This window comes from Sciurus carolinensis, chromosome 7 (assembly GCF_902686445.1).
Source record: "Sciurus carolinensis chromosome 7, mSciCar1.2, whole genome shotgun sequence".
Classification (NCBI taxonomy): domain Eukaryota; kingdom Metazoa; phylum Chordata; class Mammalia; order Rodentia; family Sciuridae; genus Sciurus; species Sciurus carolinensis.
Window position 1 is genome coordinate 1,519,953 of NC_062219.1, and position 23,108 is coordinate 1,543,060.

A 23,108-nucleotide genomic window follows, 5' to 3' on the forward strand; every position below is an offset into this window, starting at 1 on the left:
AGACCAACATCCCTGATGAACATAGATGCAAAAATTCTCAATAAAATTCTGGCAACTCACATACAAAAACATATTAAAAAGATAGTATACCACGATCAAGTAGGGTTCACCTCAGGGATACAAGATTGGTTCAACATATCGAAATCAAACATAATTCATATCAAAAAACATGAATCATATCATCTCAATAGAAGCAGAAAAAGCATTTGACAAAATACAGCATTCTGTCATGTTCAAAACATTAGAAAAACTAGGGATAGCAGGAATATACCTCAACATCACAAAAGTCATATATGCTAAACCCAAGGCCAACATAATTCTAAATGAAAAAATTGAAAGCATTCCCTCTAAAACCTGGAACGAGACAGGGATGCTCTTTATCACCACTTTTATTCAACATTGTCCTTGAAACTCTAGCCAGAGCAATTAGACAGCAGGCAGAAATTAAAGGTATACAAATAGGTAAAGAAGAACTCAAATTATCACTATTTGCAAATGATATCATTCTATATTTGGAATATCCAAAAAAATCCACCAAAAAACTTCTAGAACTAATAAATGAATTCAGCAAAGTATCAGGATATAAAATCAATACCCATATATCAAACACATTCCTATACATCAGTAATGAATCGACTGAAAGAGAAATTAGGAAAATCACCCCATTCACAATAACCTCAAAAAAATAAAAATAAAATACTTGGGAATCAATCTAACAAAAGAGGTGAAAGACCTCTACAATGAAAACTGCAAAACACTAAAAAAAGAAATTGAAGAAGACCTTAGAAGATGGAAAGACCTCCCATGCTCCTGGATAGACAGAACTAATATTGTCAAAATGGCCACACTACCAAAAGTGTTAAACAAATTTAATGAAATTCCTATTAAAATCTCAATGATGTTCTTCATAGAACTAGAAAAAGCAATCATGAAATTCATTTGGAAAAATAAGAGACCCAGAATAGCCAAGGCCATCCTTAATAAGAAAAGTAAAGCAGGAGACATCACAATACCAGATCTCAAACTATATATACTACAGAGCTATAGTAATAAAAACAGCATGGTATTGGCACCAAAACAGACACATAGACCCATGGTACACAGACAAACCCACATAAATACAGTATCTCATACTGGACAAAGGTGCCAAAAACATTCACTGAAGAAAAGATAGCCTGTTCAACAAATGGTTCTGGGACAAATGGAAAACCACATGTAATAATATGAAATTAAACCACTATCTCTCACTTTGCATGAAAATCAACTCAAAGTAGATCAAAGACGTAGGCACTAGAACAGAGACCCTGCAACTAATATAAAAAAAGTAGGCCCAAATCTTCATCGTGTCAGCTTAGGACCTGACTTCCTTAACAAGACTTCTAAAGTATAAGAAGTAAATCAAGAATCAATAAACGGGATGGATTTAAATTAAAAAGTTTCTTCTCAGCAAAGGAAACAATCAATAATGTGAAAAGAGAGCCTACAGTTTGGGAGATAATCTTTACCACATGCACCTCAGATAGAGCACTAATCTCCAGGATATATAAAGAACTCAAAAAACTTAGCCCCTTGATTGATTGGGTTATTTGTTTTTTGGTGTTAAGGAACTGAGCAGACACTTCACAGGAGATATACAATCAATCAACAAACTTATGAAAAAATGTTCAACATCTCTAGCAATTAAAGAAATGCAAATCAAACCTACTCTAAGATTTCATCTCACTATAGTCAGAACGGCAATTATCAAGAATACAAACAACAATAAATGTTGGTGAGGATGTGGGGAAAAGGTAAGCTCATACATTGCTGGTGGGGTTGCAAAATGGTGCAACCATTATGGAAAGCAGTATGGAGGTTCCTCAGAAAACTTGAAATGGCACCACATTTGACCCAGCTATCCCACTCCTCGGTTTATACACAAAGGACTTAAAATCAACATACTACAGTGACACAGCCATATCAATGTTTATAGCTGCTCAATTCGCAATAGCTAAACTATGAAACCAACTTAGATGCCCTTCAACAGATGAATGGATAAAGAAAATGTGATATAGATATAGATATAGATATAGATACAAACATGATGGAATAATACTTAGCTTCAAAGAAGAATGAAATTCTGGCATTTGAGGGTAAATGGATAGAGTTGGAGAATATTATGCTAAGTGAAATAAGCCAAACTCAAAGAACCAAAGGCGGAATGTTCTCTCTGATATGTGGAAGCTAATTCACAGTATGAGGGGGGCTAGGGAAGAATAGAGTTACTGTATAGTAGGTAGAGGGGAGTGAAGGGAGGGGACGGGATGGGGTAGAAAGGACAGTAGAGTGAAACAGACATGATGACCTCATGTGCGTGTGTGACTGCATGACCAATGTGATCCTGCAACATGTACAACCAGAAAAATGAGAGCATACTTCATTCACGTATGATCTATCAAAATGTACTGTCCTGTACGACTAATCAAAACAAAGAGAATTAAAAATTTAAAAAAGAGATTTCACTCTGGACACTTTCTATTTGTTAAATCCTCAAAACACACACAAAACCATTTTTTATCAAGGTCCAACTACATGTAACATGAAACTTGCCACTTTGGTCACTTCAGGGGCACGTGTCAGTGGTACTTGGCACGTCCTCAGAATGTCACTTTTCGAGCAGGCTCTCGAGCACCAGGACAGGTACACGCCTGGAAAGGAAAGTGTGCTCCTGAAGCAGCCCCTCCCACCCGAGTCCAGAGCTCTGGTCACTCTCTGTCCCATGGCCTTGCCTGTCCTGGATGTCTTAAGACAATTAGAATCACACACCATGTGGACCTTTCCTCTGTCCTGCACATACCGTAACACTGCCAAAGTTCATCCGTGTTACAGCAGGATCCGATCGTCACTGCTTTCCCGAGCTCAGAAACGTTCCATGCACAGCAGGATCCGATCGTCACTGCTTTCCCGAGCTCAGAAACGTTCCATGCACAGCAGGATCAGATCGTCACTGCTTTCCCGAGCTCAGAAACGTTCCATGCACAGCAGGATCAGATCGTCACTGCTTTCCCCAGCTCAGAAACGTTCCATGCACAGCAGGATCAGATCGTCACTGCTTTCCCCAGCTCAGAAACGTTCCATGCACAGCAGGATCAGATCGTCACTGCTTTCCCCAGCTCAGAAACGTTCCATGCACAGCAGGATCAGATCGTCACTGCTTTCCCGAGCTCAGAAACGTTCCATGCACAGCAGGATCAGATCGTCACTGCTTTCCCCAGCTCAGAAACGTTCCATGCACAGGCAGGCCACGTTTTGTTTGTTCGATCACCTGCCGATGGACACAGCTTTGCCCACCTTTTGGCTATCGTGACCAGTGCGTTTTTGCTTAGTTCCTGCCTTCCCACCTGGGGGCGCACGCCTAGCAGCAGAGTTGCTGGCTCCCCTGTCCGTTCTGCTTCAAGTAGACCAAAGAAAATCACGTGTTTTAGCAATGGCTTGCCATGTCCTGAAAAAGCCAGGACTTCATGAACCAAGAGTCCAGTACCGGTCAGCAGACATCACTAAGCGGACTTCGACAGCACTCGAGCTGGTCAACATTGAGGGGGTGTAAGAACTGATCTGCCTGGTGGCTGCTTTCCTCTCAGTTGTGGAGAGGAGCAGGCAGCGAGGAGATGGCGGGTTGTTCCCGGGGAGCGTGCGCAGCGTGGAAACCGCAGCGCGAGGCTCACCGCGAGGGACCGTGCAGTGCTCCGTGAGGCCTACTTCTGACGATGGCTTTCTTTCAAGCAGGAAGCAAATAATTTTCTTCTTTGCTAAAATCACTCAAAACAAGATTAAGCAGTAATCGGAAAAGACGGCTCTGCTGAATGTTCCCTGCAGAAGGACTTTGGAGAGCAGCAATTAAAGGATCACTCGAGGATGTTGAGCGAGCTGGCCAGGGCTGGGCAGGGAGGGCGTGAGACAGCCCCAGCCAGGAACTTGCCCAGTCTCCTGCCCACGGCTGCAGGCCCAGGCTGGGTCTCCTCCCCTCCTCCCCCGGTTCCCTGGACACTGGGCCGCACTGTGGGGTGCCCCCAGCCCCATGCCCTGCACAAGTGGCCTGCTGAGCAGGTGAAACAGGCAGAAGTTTTGTTGTCCATCGCATGACAGAGAAGCAAAGCTACCTCTGGACATGGGCAAGCTGGACTCCAGACTGCTGCATGGTCACCGTGGTGTGGTAGCTGTAGGGCCTCCTGATGTCAAGAGCAGTCCTCACTGTCCTTGGTGGCTGGGGCTGGGCCCAGCACAGCGGAGTGGGCGTTTCACACGGGTTGAATGAGTGCGGGCACCTGGTGATGCCACGTGCACCCCTGTGGTGGCCACAGAAAGGACAGCTGCAGAGCGGAGGCCTCCTGTTCACTGCACCAGGTGAGGGCAGACACCGGGCTCCGCAGCTGCAACATCTGCCTGTGTGATTTTGAAGACCAAACTGGGGAGAAGCTGGGCATTCTGTCCGCCCGCTCAAGTGTGCGAAGTGTGTTCCCAGCACAGACAGGCCTGCTGTGACGGGGTCGGCACAGCCCTGGCAGGGACCTCTGCCTGCCCATGGCCACCAGCGCAGCAGGTAGCATCCCCTCGCAGCAGAGCACCAGCTCCCTACGGCTCCCGCGCCAGGAGGCACCGGGGTCCCAGAGCAGGAGCAGGGCTGGGTTCCCATTCCAAACTCAGCGGCAGCACAGAAGCTGGACGGGAGCTCCCAGGAGCACAGCGGGGGCCAGCTGCCCAGGAAAAGGGAGCCCACGGCCTCCTCCCTGCTGCCTGTGCACAGTCCTCAAGGTCTCTAGGAGGCACTGTGACTCCCAAGGTCCCCACGACGACGATGACACCCTCAGTGCCCCAGGAAGGACGCATCCAACAGCCTCTCCCTGCACCAGCAAGTGCCGGCCATGGTGAGGCAGAGAGCACAGGAGCATGGTCAGGACGCACCAGGACAGTGAGGGCAGCCTGTCTGGGGAAAGAGGACCCGCCAGAGGACGCAGGGAGAGGGAGGCACGCAGGGCCCACCAGCACACTCACAGGCACACTCACACGGGCACACCACACACTCACATGGGCACACACTCACATTCACACTCACATGGGCACACTCACACACTCACACTCACATGGGCACACTCACACACTCACACATTCACGTTCACACTCACACACTCACATTCACACTCACACAGGCACACTCACACACTCACACACTCACGTTCACACTCACACAGGCAAACCACACACTCACATGGGCACACACTCACATGGGCACACTCACACACTCACATACTCACATTCACACTCACACACTCACGTTCACACTCACACATTCACACCAGCACACTCACAGAGGCACACCACACACTCACATGGGCACACTGACACACACACACACTCACACTCACACAGGCACACTCACACACTCACATTCATATATGCACACTCACAGGGCACACTCACACTCACATTCAGACCAGCACACCCACACACACTCACATTCACAGCACACTCGCGTGCACAGTGGCAGGCCTCATGCAGTGTCACTGGAGACAGCTCCCGGCCACGTCTGGCGGGCAGTCCTCAGGTGACGTGCAGGTGCCTGGTGAGACGGGGCTCCCTCCATCCTGCAGGGAGAGGCAGAGCGGGAGCTCCCCACCTGGCCCTCGGCCCCTGGCCGGGGGGCTGTGATGACCGGTCTTCAGCAGGGGTGCTGAGGGTCCACAGGATCAGGCTCCTGCTCAGGGCAGATGGGCCAGGAGCAGGCACCTGCCCAGCTCAGAAAGGCCAGCGCGGCAGGCCGTGACCCTGGGTCCTGGAGCAGGACACGCCTGGCTGGACGAGGGCCCGTCAAGGCCCGTCTTCCCGTGAGGCCATGACCACTGCCATGTGGACCCCCAGAGTCACGCTGGGCTCCACACAGGCAAGAGGCAGGAGCTCACAACCTCGCGGAAACAGTGACTGAACGACATCCACTCCCCCCACAGGGAGCAGGCCCGGGCCGCCCGCGCCCCGCACCAGACCACACACCCCGCCAGTTCCAAGGCACTGGGTGCCCAGGGACCCAGGCTGAGGTGGGAGGCAGCCGCCAGGACAGTGGCGAGCGGCAGGAAGTCCTTTCTGATATCCTCCCACACGGCCTAGGAGTGGGCCTAGGACACGACGGAAGCAGCTCTGGTCAGCATCCGCTACGATTCGGTTTCCAGAAACCTCAGAATGGTTCCAAGGCCTCCTGGCACATAACCCCCTTTTCTTTTCTTTTTTTGCCTTTTTTAATTCAATGTTAAGGAGAAAGTTCCACTGGTCTCAGATCAAAAGAAAGACATTAATGTGTTTGCTGAGTTATGAAAACACAAGTTCCACAAATTTCTGTGAAAATATGAGAAAAATCCATCCCTGTAACCCACTGCGAATTGAGTCAAGGTTGATGGTTAGATGGTATACGCAATGCAGAAAACACTCTAATCCCACTTCATCCAATGTAGGCTCAAGTATTTTAATTGTTGTTTCCAAACCAGGGCATCTAAAAGGAAGCCTGCAGAACTGTCACCCACCAAAAATGCAAAAGTGCCCTCAAAATACTGAAGTCAGCAGCAGCTGCAGGCTTGTGGGGGACGCACCGCCCGGGCTTCAGGACCAGCAGCAGCTCCCTCAGAGGCAGGGCAGCTGCTCCTACTGCCTGAGGGGAGGTCAGGGGACAGAGAAAGCTCTCGTCCTCCACCTCCAAGGAGGGAGGCTCTGCTGGGTCTGGACACGCAGCTCCTGTGCTCTCAGTGGACAGACGGAAACAACTACTGGCCCCACAGCAGCCGAGACCCCGCAGCCTCAGGGTCACCTTCCCACAGCCACGAAAATCACCAGGCAGTGCAGGTCGCTCAGTGCTGGGCTCCAGGACCAGGTGGGAAAGGCCAGCGGGCAGAGCAGCGGCGGGAAGGAGCCCATCCCTCACACTAAGTCCTGCTCCCTGTGAGCCAGGGCCTGGCAAGGGAAGACCCACCCGATGCCAAGCCTTTTTCAGAGCAGCCCCAGTGTGGGGTGGGCTGAGCGCCTCAGAGCCCAGCCCTGCACACGGACTCGGTGCGTCAGAGGCGCATGGGGGACGCGGCTGGCCCTCTCCTCAGGCGAGTCCCGAGTGCTGCCAGGTGGTCCCAGCACTAGAGAAGCAGCTGTGGGCGCCTGCAGCCCCTGGGCTGTCTTCGTCACAGCCCTTGGCTCACGTTAGCCTGCAGGCAGGCAACTCCAGCTAGCTTGTCTGTTTCCCATCGTCACAGTCTTGGATCACAAGGTCACTCTGTAAGATTTCTTCCATGAAGTGGATGAGAATCCAGCAGAGGTAACTACCCAGGAAGCCAGGCTGGGTGCAGGTGCCAGCAACTAAGACCCACTACCAAGAGGCGCCCACGTTCCGTTCAGATCCCCTCTTGACAGGAAACACGACCCCCCGCAGGGTGTGGCAGAGACATAGAGCCGAGGCCCCAGAGAGACCACCCAGAGAGACCCCCGGAGCTGGATTCCACCTTCCTCCTGAGGAAGGCCCTGGCCGTGTCAGAGGCCCCAGCCCACGCCAGGCTTGCCCCAGCAGCTCCCAGAGGGCCCTGCCACAGGGCGCCTGACGGGGTCAGCCCAGGGCAGGTGGCAGGAGGGACCGTAGACCACCAGCCCAACGGGGTGGCGAGGTTCCACCGCGTCCCCGAGCTAGGCCTCCCAGGCAAGGGCCTCTAGAAGCACCTCTGAAGTGCAGCCTCCGACCTTCAAGCCCATGCTTAAATCAGCCCACCTTCCTCAACACAGAGCCGAGGTAGCAGTGGCCACGGCGTAAGACCACGTCTGCATCCATGTCACGTGTTCAGCACACAGCACTTCAGCACGGAGGAGGACAGGGGACGTGCCCTGCAGAGGGACGCACCTCACTCGGTGCTGATCCCACACCCCACGGCCACGCTGCTCCTGAGCGGAAGACCCTAACCCCAAGAACAATCATCCAGGACACTATCCTTTTCAGTAAGGGCACAAAATCTCTCAGAGTAAGGGGTCTGTGGCTGGAGAAAGCAGAGATGACATGGAGCCCATTATTGGTGGGCGTGTGTCCTTGGGTCTGAAAAACGCTGCTTAAATGAACATTCTCTTTCTAAATAAATAGGCGGACTCTTTCTTTGTCAAGTGCAAAGTAAACAATTTTCCTGTTCTGTCAGCTGCGGGAGGCCTGGTGGGTCAACACTTCAGAGATCCAGTGGTGACAGCCCAGAAAAGCAGGTGTCGCTGGGCATTGGATAAGCAAAGCAGCCCACAGCACACACACACAGGACCCATGCCTGGCCCTGAGGACATGTGAGGTGTCCGGCCACGGTGGGGCCCAGCACCCACCTCCAAAGAAGGTCTGGGGACAGGTTGGGTGGTGTAAGCATCTGGGATCAGCAGAAAACGTCACTGGAGACCTTCCCAGGTACTTAGAGAAGGCCAGTTAGCTCCCAGCCTCTAAGATGCCACACGACAGTCAGATTCTTATAGGCCCCTACCCAGAGATGGCAGGGCACCATCCGATGGAGAGAGAAAGATGCCTGGCATTTCCAGATGGAGAGTGACACTGTGTACCTCAGACCCGCTACTGTGTAGGGGCCAGTCCTGAGGCAGAGGATGAACCTGACAGGTTTGTTCCTACCTAGTACCTGCCCAGAACCTGCTGAGGAGCTCAGGGTGAGCCAACCATAAGGTGTTAGAACCGGAGACGGACCCGCCTGCAGAGGACCTGTCTTAAGGGTACTCATGCATGTGTGCACACGATGAGTGAGGCTCCTCATCCATGTTTTCACCAAGGAAATTAAAAATAAAATATTAAGATCTAAACATGGAGAGCAAAACATTGATATAGAATGAGGAACTTCAGGTAGATGACACTTATCTTCTGCTCATTTCTGTGGATCAGAACGGATGTTTAGGGAGAAAAAAACAATTAGTCGTTTGTAAAAAGTCATTTATCTTAAATAGCACATCCCAATTTCCCTTACCACCACCAAGAAAGTCAGAGCAAGGACTGCAATTTTTAAAATCAGATTTCCAATATTCATCGTAGACAGCACACACTGCGTGGAACTGAATATAATAATTTGAAATGCTTTGATTTGCACTATGTTTATCTTTATTTTCACAGAAATTTTCTTTTAAAGAAAATATCTCATTAACTGTATTTAAACATTTTTGAACTATTTTCCCCACTAAAATTTTAATTTGTGAACAGTATTAGTTTTGTACAACAAAAACGGTAGTTCTTTCCCTTTAACACATTCTGCAAGGCGTGGCTGTTTCCGATGTGGGCTGCCAGTGGACGGTCTACCTGTACACAGGTGACCTGCAAAGCCAGCTGACCCGTCCTCAGCTGCCAGCTCTTTCTAAAGGGTCCAGAGCTACCTCGGGCCTAGGAGGTGGTTCTCAGCAGGTGTCACCTGGTTCAGAGAGGTTTGCACTCCCATGCTCAGGTCCCTGAGGGACGGAGAGCTCTGGGGTCCTCCCGGGGACTGACGGGCTCGCCACCCCAAGTGCACTGAGCTCTGGAGCCCTCCTATAGATTGAAGGGCTGGCCATGCCATGCAGTCCAGGTCCCTGAGGCTCGCAGAGTTCTGGGGTCCCCCATGGACGGATGGCTTGGCCACCCCTGGCAGCCCCAGGTATCCAAGTATGGCCAGTCCTGGGCACTCCTACTTCCACTGCAGAATGTTGCTTAAAAGTATGAGTCAAATTCTTTCTTTATTATATTTTTTGTCTTTGAAAACCCAAAAGCATATTGAGCTTAATGAATGAATCCAAATTACATTTCCCATTTGAAAGTGGCTGTTCTCTTCCCTTCATCTGGAAGCAAGTCCTGATTTAGCACACTCAGACTGAACTTGATGGCACTAGCTGGCTGCAGCCTGGGCACACCTGGCTGAAGGCACAGCACAGGTGCTTAGGGGCAGGGCAGTGTGTCAAGGTGTGGGTACCTTCTGGTACTGAGCCAGGATTTGCATCTACCCACATCTGCCCACAGCTCCCTATAGCTGCTGTTTCCTGGAAGGTACTAAGAACAGATTCCAGAATCTCACACTTTGGGGGTCCACAACCTGGTTCTACCTGCTCTCCTGGACCTACATGTTGCTCCTCGTAGGACACTCGGATTGGCTTCTACCTGGGTTGTCATAACTCTCTCAGCATAAGGGGACATCACACCAGTGTGTCAACGTCTCAGGAAGAGCACCTGACCAGGGAATCGGCCTTGTAGTGCCGTCCCCGGTACACCCTCGTGGGGAGAGTGACGTCCCCAGGACGCTTCCTGGAGGGTCTGCCTCCCTGACGACATGGATCAAGCCTTTCTGCAGCCTTTAAATGCCGCATGTCCCAAAGACTGACTTTGAACAAACAATGATGACAAAAAATGTCCTCAATAATGTGTGACCATCAGTCCTCAGCAAAGCCACAGGCACCTAGGAAGCCCAGGCCCAGGCCAGCCGTCTGCAGACAGGACACGCAAACACATGCAGAGTGCAGGTTGGGGCTCCAGAGGGCATGCTAGCTGTCCCTCTGGAGCCGCGACTCTGCATATGAACTGTTCTCTGATCCTGTCAGTAAGGAGAGCTCTCAGGGCTAAAGAAGGTGGCAAAACTCTGCCTTCATCTGACAGAGCACTCCCAATCCACTGGCCTGGCAAACTGCACTATGGAAGGAAGAGCAAAATGTTTTCCGAGCCTGGTTGACTGCGGACCCGACTGTGCCCCTGGCCGTCGCTTCGTTCAGGTAAGAGGGCTGCGGGGGCTGATCCCAGTCTACCAGAACACCACCCAGAGGCTGCTCCAACCTGTGTGGTCTTGTTTCCCGGAGAATAAGAAAAAGAAGGCAGATCTCTTTGTGAAATGACTCTGTTTCTGTTTGAAACACCAGTATCTCGTACTGAATCAAACCCTTCATTAATGTGGGCAGCATTTCAATGTGCTGCTCCAAGAGGAGCGTGAACTCTAGATGAGGTTCTAAGTCAAGAAAAGTGAACATTGCCAAGGTAAAATCAGCACTCGCACCTACTGGGAACTGTGCAGGTGCTACTGAGCATCACCTGAGAGCACCCCGGAAGGAAGAGTGAAATACCAATGACAAACTTCGGGATCAGGGGCAACTTTACAGGACACTGGGGAAAACTGCAAAGTACTTGGATAAAGGCTTCATGACATCACAGAGCACTTTAAGAATAGAAGCATTAAATAATTTTTAAATGTTCTGCTTTGAAATTCATAGAATCATTCTCCACCCTTCACATGCTGAAAAAATCATAAACAAAATTATTTAGTCTTTAAATATAAACATTAAGCAGATATGAAAGTAAGAAACACCGGCACACGTTGGAATGACGGCTCCGGGTTCTTCGCAGGGACCACCCAGGAGCTTACCTTTGCAGTTTCCCCGGTAAGCAATTTCCAGCTGAGGGTCCTTGCATTTGGCACGCTGGAACTCGCAGCGGGTCAGGAAGGTCCGCCCGTCCGACGCGCAGAGGGGCTTCTGAGCAGAGGTGGTGCAGTCCAAGCTGCAGTCTCTGTCTTTATCTTGATCCACTCGCAAAAACTTTGGGGAGAAAAGAAAGCAAGACAGACGTAAAGAACTGCTCTGTGTTGGGCAGCAGGAAAGAGAAGGTCAAGGAATGAAACTGCAGGGAGACCACCATGCAGCGCTCAGCACCTGCAGGAACACCGTGAGCCTCTCCAATGTTCCAAGCCTCACCTGACTCAGAAGCCCTGATCTGCCACTGCCTTAAACCCACGGGTGACACCTGACACAAAGTGTCCTGCACAGCCCCTTTCGGGTCCGGAAGGGGACGCGCCTGTGTTCTGCCTGACGGCATTGGTCTGAGCAGCGGGGGCTTTCTTCTGACTCACTCAACCACCTTTCAACTTATTTCAGTACTGGCCACGTGGCTCCATTCTCCTGGAAGTTACAGAGTTGGGGACCTGCACGGTTTGGAATTGGAAGTTCATCCTTCCTCCTTGAAATGGCCCTTCCCGTTTGGACTAGGTAAGTTTTGAACGAGGTTTGTTGAATAGATGAGAGATCCAGGTTTTCCTGAAATGCCAGCACCTGCACCTGCCACAGTGTCTCAAGCTTACTCCAGCCGGAAGCAGTGGGCAGCCGGGACAGATCCCTGCCCTCTGACTGGGACGGCTTCCCCGGCGGCAGAAGTGTGACAGGCAGGTGCTTGAGGCGAAGGCCTGGGTGCTGCACCTCGGGAAGCTCGCCCCACGGCAGGCTGCTGCCTCGGCTCTCAGCCCCAGACCAGCGCCCCCAGGCCCTGCCCACCCACAGCAGTGCTGTCCTGCACCAGAGAGGAGGAGGAGCAGGGAGGTCCGGCGGGAGCAGAGCCTGGAGGAGGCAGCACCTCTGCCTAGGAGGCGAGAGGCAATGGCACCCGCCCCCAATTCCAGGTGTCAGCAGGGGTCCGTCTGCACTTGCTGAAACCTGGGGAGGAAACGCTGAGGACTTAGGCGAGACGTAATCACCACCCTCTCGAGGGAGAGAGAACACCTCCACGTTTTCACGTTCAGCATCGAGCCTTTGGAATCGGAGCCCAGGCCGGTGTGTGGTGTGTGGGCAGCGATGGGAGGGGCCTCACAGGCCAGGATCACGCGCTGTGCTCGCGGTCTCCCTCCCCACACACAGCCATCAGACTCCGGGGAGTCTGCATGGACAAAGCCAACTGCTAAGGCCGAGCTGTACTCTGTAGTAAACAGAGCCCACTCCAAAAAATAGAGCATCCCTCTTCCATGGCACTTGCTGTGTGCCAAAAGGACCTCACTGAGGGTCTTCAGAGTGAGTCCGGATGGAAAGCACTTGCCCAGATTCACACTGAAACCAACTGGGCCTCGAGCCACTTTCCCTTGGGAAAGCCCACCTGGGCTCAGGGAATTCCCGGTTCTCGCTTTCCCAGAGCAGGCTGTTTGCACAGGTGTGAGGCAGCAGGTGTGGGGAGGTGCAGGCCCGGCCCAGCAGCCTCTGTGGGTGCCCGGCAGCCGTGCCTTGGAAGAGCATGGGTCAAGTAGGGATCAAAGACATTGCCTTTGTCTCTCTTAATCAATGCTGGGTGCAAGCCAAGCCAAAGAGTGCAACAAAATCAGACCCGTTAAGAAACAGGTCAAAACACTCCGAATTGCAACACAGTTGAACTTCCTGTTGCCTTGAGCAGTAGAGGTTCTTCTCGGGACCCTGCCATGAGATAACTTAAGGGAGAGCACGGGGAAAATTCCCTGGAACACAAAGCAAAGCTGATGTGTTTGTTTGTGTTTGCAAGATTCGACAGCAGACCCTGAACAGGCAGGCAGCCCAAGTCCCTCACTTGCCCTGGGAGGTGCTGACTCCCAGGAGTGAGCCTTCAAGGACAGCACAGTGGGCCCACGCAGACCTGGAAGCTCAGAGCGTGAGTAGCAGGAAGGTAGCACAGTCGGAAGGCACGGGGAGGCCTGCAGACCCAGCCTTGCCTGAAGAGCACGCCTGGTTTTCTGGAGTTTCAGGAAAGCATTCCAACTCCTACGGTGAAAGGCAGCACAGCGATCTATGATGACGTGAGGGAGGGCTTCCAGAGCCCCAGCTGAAACAGCTGGCCCGGACCAGCCCAGGGAGCCACCAGTTCTCCCACACACTCCTGCACCTGATGCAAGGAACTCACGCACTTTATTCGAGTTCTGAGTCACCTGGCTTCTGGTTTGAGGGGCCTTGCTTCCTTCCATACCCCTAGTCAAGAACAGACCTCATCTTTCCACCCTCACTCACAAGTCAAGCCCTTCAGAACGTACTCGCGATCGCCTGGGGATGGCTCTCTGCCAGAGGCAGTCGCTGGGCTCTGAGACCTGTCCAGCTCAGCTGGAGGCCAGAGGGCTGCAGAGCAGGTCCACAGGTTACACTGTGTCCTGAGGGGAGCACAGGGCCTGGCAGGCTGGAGGAGGGATGGGCTGGGGACACATGCTTCCTAAGGGACATCTCAGAAATCCAGAGAAGACAGGAGCCACAGGAGCCTGGGAGGCAGGTCAGCAGAGGCCAGCACACGAAGTCAACACAAAGAAGTCAGAAAGCGACACTCCTCACACGGGGCCACAGACCTGTGCATGGGCTGGAGCCACCATGGAAAACAGGGAAGCCCAGGAGGCCAGTGAAAACCAGCAGCAGAAAGGACATGATGGGTGGCTCTGTCCTCCATCTGAAAATTCTGAGCTGCATATTCTCATCGCTACAGCACATGGATACCAACGGAGAGCTACGGGCAAAATCCGACCGCTCTCCCGCCCGCGCTCTAATGCTGTTACGGTGTGGCTCTCGGTGTCGTCCAGAGGTGTGGCAGCAGCTCGGTCCTCAGGACGGCACTATGGGATGTTGTTTAGTCAGCCCTTTTGATGCTGTGACAAGAGGATCTGCCCAGAACAGCAGGGGAGGAAGATTTTATTTGAGGGCTCACAGTTTCAGAGGTCCTAGTCCATCGAAGGCCGGCTCCATGTGAGGCTGGACAGCATGGCAGAAGAGTGTGGCAGAGGGGAGCAGCTCACACGGTGGTCAGGAAGCAGAGAGAGAACATGTACCCAAAGCCAGGCCCCAGTGTCCACGTCCTCCAGCCACACCCCACCTGCCTTCAGTTAGCACTCAGGGGATTAATTCACTGATCAGGTCATCATGACCCAGTCATTTCACCTCTGAATAGTCTTGCATTGCTTCACACATGAGATCTGGGGGCACCTCACATCCAAACTGTAACAGAGGTGGGCTCACTGGGGGCATGCCCAGGTTGGTCCCCTGGCCCCTCCCCTTCTCTCTCTTTGCTTATCAGCTTCCTCTGCCACGCTCCTCCACTATGATGCTCTGTCCACCAGACTCAGAGTGACAGGGCCAAGGGACCATGGCCTGCAACCTCCAACACACTTGGTCAAGCTGAGGCTTTCCTCCCATTAAGTGGACCATCTCAGGTATTTTGTCAGAGGACTGGAAAGCTGCCCGGCACAGACGCTTTCTAGTGAACTAGGACAAATGTCCACATCCATGGATGTTAACTATCAGTCAGTTAGAACTGGACTCCAATGCCACTCCTTACGCAGCACCACTAGCAAGCCAGCGTCGTACCAGCAGTCACAGGGTTCTGAGGCAGGGGACTGATGGTTGGTGAAGGCCCTGCACTTTCCACCCCCACCATCTCTCCGAGGTTCCGCCTCCTTGCCTGTCACTGGGAACATGGCGACGTTTCTCTCCTGCGTTTGAGGCAGCTGGGAGGAGATAGGGGGTGTTACAAGGTGAGCGAGGCTTCTGGGAACCTGCTCCCCAGCATGTGCGTGGCCTTGGACAGAGCCGCCACACAGAGGCCCGATGGCTTCACAGGAGGAGTGTCACCCTAAAGATGGGCGCAGGCTCGCCGGCCGTCTTGTCAGGCAGGGGAGTGAAGCCATTGGAACACAGCTTCCCATGGGGAGCTATCTTCAGAGGCTGAGGATGGCGGGTGGAGCCCTCACGAGCAGGGAGGCAGTAGGCGTCCAAGAGCTGGAGTGGTCAGGCCTCTGTCCACCCTTCCCTACCTGTGCTGGGAACCTGCAGGAACAAAGCGCAAGGGCAAACTGCTGGAGAAGAGCAACACCCTGTTAAACATGGCGGGGTGGAGGGAGGCCAGGGTCCCGTCAAGGGGCCACACCCTGTTAAACATGGCGGGGTGGAGGGAAGCCAGGGTCCCGTCAAGGGGCCACACCCTGTTAAACATGGCGGGGTGGAGGGAAGCCAGGGTCCCGTCAGGGGGCCACACCCTGTTAAACATGGTGGGGTGGAGGGAAGGCAGGGTCCCGTCAAGGGGCCACACCCTGTTAAACATGGCGGGGTGGAGGGAAGCCAGGGTCCCGTCAGGGGGCCACAGAGACAGTTATGTGGTGGCTGTCAGCACCACAGGGCTCAGTGAAACTAGGCTTGACCTGGAGAGGGGTCTGGACGCTCACCTGGCACATGAGCCTCAGCCTCTGCAACTGCATGGCGATGGTGGCAACCCTGCCCCTGTGGTCAAGACAACTGTGGCATGAAATAGGGACCAGGGAGCAGCAGGAGGCAGGGGCAGGAAGCCTCCCAGGCGAAGGCCCTGCTCGCCGTGCTGGAGCACAGGACCACCTGCCACGCAATGCTGTGAGTGCCCAGAGGGACTCTTGCTCCATCAGTGACACCAAGAGGCCCTCCTTCTCCTGAAAAACCTAGAAAGACCCCTCTCAGGGCCAGGCACAGGAGTGTCCACTGGAGAGCAAAGCCAGGTCCCTGGGGATGCAGAAGCCTGGGGAGAAAACCAACCCTGACGACCTTGCGGGCTCAGGAGGCCCCGGGCAGGACAGCAGACCTCAGGGCTGCTTTTCTTTTCTCCCAGGCTGGGTTACTGTCTGAGAAGGCATGAAACATTGTGCAAGTGCTTTCACAGACAAACTGGCCCTGGGCACCTGCCCCTCTCCTGCGAAGGTTGAGTTTCTTCTTCTTCCTCCCATCCCAGGAGGGAGCCTGAAGACCCTGAGCCGTGGCTGGCATGGGCACGTCTGCCTGTGCTTCTGCTCTGCGTCCCCTTCCTTCTCCCCAGACACCGCCTTTTTATTTCCTTCCCTGTCTCCATATCAAAATCAAGTTCAGTGATGAAAACACACATCTTTGCTTCTTACTAGTTCTTCTTGGAGATAATTCAGGAGGCGCTTGGGTATTCATAGTTTCAGATCTAGGTTAATCTGAGATTCAGCAGGAACTCTGTTATTCTAAGTTCTTCCTAGTCAGAGACCACATGAGCAATGGTACTTGATGCAAGAATTATCTTCAACATAAAAAAAAAAAATAGCCTGCCTTCCTCAACCTCATGGAAGAGGTCAGGGGATACTTGGCCAACTGTGCTCCTGCCCTCAGAGCAGGCACTCTTCCAGGGCATTCTGCTCCTCCTATGTCCTTGGTGTCTCCAGTATCCAGTATACAGTCAGTGCTCAATCAATGTCTGTTGTCCGAAGAGCTCTATTAAAGTCATTATGTCAGGTCACTGTCAAGTGGATGGGTAGTGTGGTAGCAGAGAACTTGTCTGACAAACGGGCGCAGTAGTCCTCACTGGAATCCACTTGGGGAGCCCAGGCCTCGGGCAGACAGGGCATCAAGGGACCCATGGGGAGCTCCACTGCCCAGCAGGAACATGTGCTTTCCACCTGACATCCCAGCAGGAGACACGTGGAACATCAGACAGGAAGCACTGGTAAGGAGAACGTGCTCTTCTTCCCACTTCTGTCTCCTCATTTCTGCTGTCTCAGGACAGCATCATCAGACGGCTCCCTGATAGCAACTTGAGCACATCAGCTCAGCTGGTGTCCCAGGTTTCGTGCTGAGTCTAGCTGTGTGCGCTGTTACCTGGGTTAACTGAGAGTTCCTGGCTGTGTGTGCTGTTACCTGGGTTAACCGAGAGCTCCTGGCTGTGTGTGCTGTTACCTGGGTTAGCCGAGAGCTCCTGGCTGTGTGTGCTGTTACCTGGGTTAGCCGAGAGCTCCTGGCTGTGTGTGCTGTTACCTGGGTTAGCCGAGAGCTCCTGGCTGTGTGTGCTGTTACCTGGGTTAGCCGAGAGCTCCTGGCTGTGTGTGCTGTTACCTGGGTTAGCCGAGAGCTCCTGGCTGTGTGTGCTGATACCTGGGTTAACTGAGAGTTCCTGGCTGTGTGTGCTGATACCTGGGTTAGCCGAGAGCTCCTGGCTGTGTGTGCTGTTACCTGGGTTAGCCGAGAGCTCCTGGCTGTGTGTGCTGATACCTGGGTTAAGTGAGAGTTCCTGGCTGTGTGTGCTGTTACCTGGGTTAACTGAGAGCTCCTGGCTGTGTGTGCTGTTACCTGGGTTAACTGAGAGCTCCTGGCTGTGTGTGCTGTTACCTGGGTTAACTGAGAGCTCCTGGCGGTGTGTGCTGATACCTGGGTTAACCGAGAGCTCCTGGCTGTGTGTGCTGATACCTGGGTTAACTGAGAGCTCCTGGCTGTGTGTGCTGATACCTGGGTTAGCCGAGAGCTCCTGGCTTGTGTGTGCTGTTACCTGGGTTAGCCGAGAGCTCCTGGCTGTGTGTGCTGTTACCTGGGTTATCTGAGAGCTCCTGGCTGTGTGTGCTGTTACCTGGGTTAGCCGAGAGCTCCTGGCTGTGTGTGCTGTTACCTGGGTTAACTGAGAGCTCCTGGCTGTGTGTGCTGATACCTGGGTTAGCTGAGAGCTCCTGGCTGTGTGTGCTGTTACCTGGGTTATCTGAGAGCTCCTGGCTGTGTGTGCTATTATCTTGGTTAGCCGAGAGCTCCTGGCTGTGTGTGCTGTTATCTTGGTTAGCCTGACAGTTCCTGGCTGTGTGTGCTGTTATCTTGGTTAGCCGAGAGCTCCTGGCTGTGTGCGCCATTACCTACGTTAGCCTGAGTGCTCCTGTGCCAAGTACAGCCCTTAGCCCTTCAGAAAGAGGAGAAGATGGCAGAAGAACCTGTGAGCTCTTGCATAAGCAGTCCCCAGCTAGTGAGCATGGTCCCTGCAAGGTCCCGCCCAGGGCCTGGCCCGATGTGCCATGCTGCTCCTGAGCAAGCACATCATGCAGCCTTGAGGGCTGCACACAGGAGCTGGGGGTGACTTGATATCAGGCCATTCAAACATCACTCATGGAGGACACCGACAAGGGGGATGGGCGGGCACCTTGTGTTTATGCATGAAGGGACGTCAACTGTGGAGGTGACATGCCTTGGTGATTGCAGGGCGGTGTGCAGAAAACTGGGCCTTGACCCCATGGCACTCTGCATGTCAGGTCTGAGGTACAGAAGGTCAGGTCAACTCCACTGTGCAGTGACATGAGCCCCGAGGACACTCCCTGCAGAGACCCCCAGGGCCAGCATAGAAAGATGAGTGACAAGCTTTGAAAACAAAAGCATCAGTCTGAGGACAAGCGGAAGCATGGTGGCTCCATTTCCTAAGCACCCATCTGCGCTTGGCACCAGAGACCCCGAGTACTGGTGCACTAGTCCTGGGCAGCAGGATCCTGGCCTCCACCCAGACCCTCTGCTTCAGAGACCCGGGGTGGGACTGGGGGGTCTCCACATGCAGGAAAAGGTCACAGGAATGTGTGGGGCCCTTGGCCACACTTTACGGAGTGGTACACTCAAAGGGCACAGGAGGGGACTCTGGCCACGTGTTCGGGAAGCAGGGAGGAAGACGGACTGCTACTTGGACCACAGGTCCAGGGGAGGCACCCAGCAGCCCAACGGCCCCAGTTGTTCTACTGAAGTCAAGCTCTATATTTTTACAGCATGAAATTCACCAGTTCCCCAATGACCTCAAACTCTCTGGAACAGCTGAACCAACTGTTTTAGTCAGCTTGCTTTCTTTTTTTTCTGACGTGACCAAATGACCAGACAAGAACAATTTTAAGGAGGAAAAGCTTATCTGGGGTCCCAGGAAAAAGAGCGAGAGCGCTGCTCAAAGAGGACAAAGTACAAGCCCCAGAGGTGACCCCGGAGGCCCACCTCCTCCAGCCACACCGCCTGCCTGCAGTCCCCAGCCAGCTAAGCCGAGCAGGGGCCGTGCACTGGCCAGCTGAGGCTCCCGTAAGCCGAGCACTTCTCCTCGCAGTCTTGCACGGTCTCTCACATGAGCTTTCGGGGTCACCTCACGTCTGAATCATAACACAGTGGACAGCCAGCATTTTCCAAGTTGTCTTTACTTTCCTGAAACATCAACTGTGATCCCAGTGAAGAGATTCTTTCTCAAGTCTCCTGCTCATTCCAAAGCATCTAGAGCAGATTACACCGGAATACGAGTCAGGGGACGTCCAAGGAGCCTGGAAGCAGGGGCCTGGAGGTGAAGACGAGGTGCCGATGGCCGCCTTGCAGCCAAACCTTGCAGCGGCCACCGCACGGGGAGCTCATCTGCACCAGGAGCCACAATGAAGGCTGGAAAATGAGACAGAAAGACAGGGCCTCTCTGGAAACCAAGCCTGAGAGGAGCGCAGAAGGGTGGCCATGCCGGTCCCTCAGACGGGAGGAGAGAAGCTGCCCTCAGGAGAGGAAGCTTTGGTGGCTGTGGGATCTTAGGTGTCAATGCCCTGTTTTTACGTTTTAAAGAGCTGTAGCATAACTCCATCCTGCAAAGATCAAGTCTGTGATCTCCACACAAAGGCCAGGCATGGCCAGCACCATGTGCCCATCTAAATCCAGGAGACCCTCTTACTGTTCCAAACATCCCACATCCCTCTACCTTGCTGTGTTAATCGACTTTGTATTGCTGTGACAGATACTTGAGAAAAACAACTTAGAAAAGGAAGTTGTATTTTAGCTCATGGTTTCTGCCCATGGTCAGCTACCTCCAAGGCAGAAGCATCATGGCAGAAAGGCACGGCAGAGGAAGGCTGCTCCGCTTATGGCAGCAAGGGAGAGAGAGCGAGCCGAGGCCAGGGACATCGTACCCAAGAGCAGGCCTGTGACCTACTTCCTCCAGCCATGCCCCACCTTCTGCAGTTACCAGCACCTCCTAGTGTCCACTCAGCTACCAATGGATTGACCCACTGGGGCGGTCAGAGCCCTGGTGGTGGCAGCCCCACCTCTGAATAGCAGGGACCGAGCTTTCAACACGCCACTCCAGGCCCAAATTACAGCACTCGCCCTTCCTGGGGTAAACACACTCTCAGCAGTTTCTGGAAGCAACTAAGCATCAGCTGCTAAAGAAGGGTCAAGAGTTAATGACCCAAAAGTCCAAGGTCAGGGGACCACCTGTGAAGGAGTCTGGGAATGCAATACTGGCAGGAAAGCTGTCTGGGTCCCTGGATTCATGAGACTCCTGTGTCCCCATCACGGAGAAAGACACCCGGTAACTGGGGCAGGCAGCAGGGGCCCTGGAGAAAGACAGGGCACTGGGAAGAATCCCTTCTCTCCCACTAGATTCCCTCCACCACCACCAAGGCAGGAGGATCTGGCGAGGAAGTTGTCAAAATTCTTGGTTCACATGCCCTGGGGCAGGCTCAGAGAATGTTCAGCAGTGCCTGGGGGCTGCGGACTGCAGCTCGGTCCAGCCAGTGGGAGGAGCTCCCTGGGCCCGCAACAGCCTGGCAGGCACTGTCCCCAGAGCGCACCCACAGGCCTGCGGGGCCCTAGAATCACACCAAGGGCTTCCACGAGGGCCTCTCCCTCCACGTCAGCATGGGTCTTCCCACAGGGCCAGAGCTGGGTCCTCCTTCTCCAGTACAGGGGCTCCAGGCCTTCTGTAATCCGCTCACCCACACTGGACTCAGAAAGGGACCCTAGACAAGGTGCGTGCAGGGGGCAGGGACCTGCTGAAACCCCCACAGCACACCCTCCCCGCTTCCTGGCTTCCTCCCCTTGCTTGGAGGAGACCTGGTGCTGCTCACGACAGGCAGCAGAGAAGTGGACAGGGCATCCTTTCGCTCTCACCTTGGTGCACATGCAGAAGGAGATTCTTGGAATTTCTGGGCAGTCTTTGTTTACACTGTGAGATAGCTGGGCCTGGAATCCCTCCAAGAGCCGTCTCTTCCCAGCGTCCCAGAGGGAGCAGCGGGACTCGCCCAGGTCACTGCCCAGCACTATCGCCATCCCGAGGCACACGGGCACAATCTCAGAGATAGGCGGACAGCGCTGGAAGCCCTGTGAGCACTCATGCTGTGCTTCTGCAGCCCTTCAGCGACACCTCCCAGGGCCCTGCACCTCCCGGGCCCACTGCCCTGAATGCCTGGCTGGGGTCATGCTGGCTCCATGGCCGCTCAGCCAACACCTAGCCATACCTACAGATTTCCCTAGGCCGCACAGTCGCCTGCAGAAGCCATCGCCACACGGGGCCATTCCCAACTAGACAGCTGGAACACGGCCGGAGTCTATGTGCCACCACAGGCTGGCACTAGCCACCGTGAAGCTCAGTGGCCACCTGGGGCAGGGGCTGTCATTCTGGACACTGCACGTCAGGAAGCACTTCTGCCCTCGAAGGCTGCTCTTTCAGACAGGGCTTCCTAGAAATGAGCACCAAGTGGAAATTACTTTCCATTTTTTCCATAAAATGCTGACGAAAGGAAGAGTTGCAACCAGACCAATAAAGCTCAACTCCAGGCTCTACGACCAATTCAACAATCCCAAAATGCTAAGAAAAGAACTATTTTTTAAAAGTACCTTGAAATTCACACTTTTAATTATAGAGGAAAGAGAAATGCCTTGATTACAGGAAGAAGAGAAACTGCAGATTTTTGTGGAGGAAGAGAGGGGTTTTGGGGGACTCCTAAGGCACTATAGGAGTGGAAGGAGGGGCGGCTCCACCCGAGCTCCTGCCATCTGTCCCAGGACAACTGCCCACACCCAGAGCCCAGCCAGGGGAGGCCAATGGGAAGCGATGGGGGCCGGGTAAAACCAACAGCAGGTGGAGCCTTGTGCTGGGCAGTGCCGGCGCGTGTGGCCAGGAAGACAACTCAGGCGGGAGCCAGAGAGGCATCCCTGCCCCAGGAGACAGGCTGGCCTCCCCGGAGCAGCAACCTCACCCAGCATGTCCAGGCCACCACTGGTCCCAGGACTCACCACAGAGCAAACATGTGCTTGGGTTTTCATAGGTTCCGGAAGCACCCAGCTCTACTATGTGCATTTTACAGAGAAGCTAAGCATTAGAGATGTAACGATCGGCCCAGGGAGCAATCCCCCACGGTGCTCTGGGAGGATCCTGGTGAACATGGGCCAGGGTCAGAGGGTGGTCACGCATGGCGTCGGGCACCATGAAGGATTTCCCGGGATGGCTAAACCCACAGCCTGCAGGTGGCAGGGATACCTGAGCTAAAGGAAGGTGGGCAGCCAGATAGCACGAGGGTCTCGCCTTGACCCATGGCGCTGTGCCCCAGGGCTCCTGAGGCAGAAGTCCTTTCCTCAGCTGCAGACCCCAGCCTCAGCGCAGCGCCTGGAGCTCAGCTCCCACCTGGAGACTCCCAGACTGCTCCCAGGAGGCAAGGAGCTGGCGGCCACACGGGCATGCTTGTGTGTGGCAGGCCGGCGAGGGGCTCCCCAAGGGTTCTCAAGGCTCGCTGGTCGATGGCACTGAATTCAGAGTGGCCTGGAAGCAGTCCGGCCCTGGCTGGGCCAGCCTCCCCGCCCGC

At 53.7% G+C, this 23,108-nt stretch overlaps 1 protein-coding gene across 2 annotated transcripts in view; it reads right to left on the bottom strand.

Annotated features, from left to right (window-relative positions):
• Positions 1-23,108, bottom strand: part of Smoc2 (SPARC related modular calcium binding 2) — a 164,484-nt gene that overhangs the window by 94,861 nt on the left and 46,515 nt on the right. For both annotated transcript variants that reach the window (XM_047558715.1, XM_047558717.1), the window contains exon 2: positions 11,403-11,574. In XM_047558715.1, the coding sequence (XP_047414671.1) occupies positions 11,403-11,574 (172 nt within the window). The remainder of the gene's footprint in view (positions 1-11,402; positions 11,575-23,108) is intronic.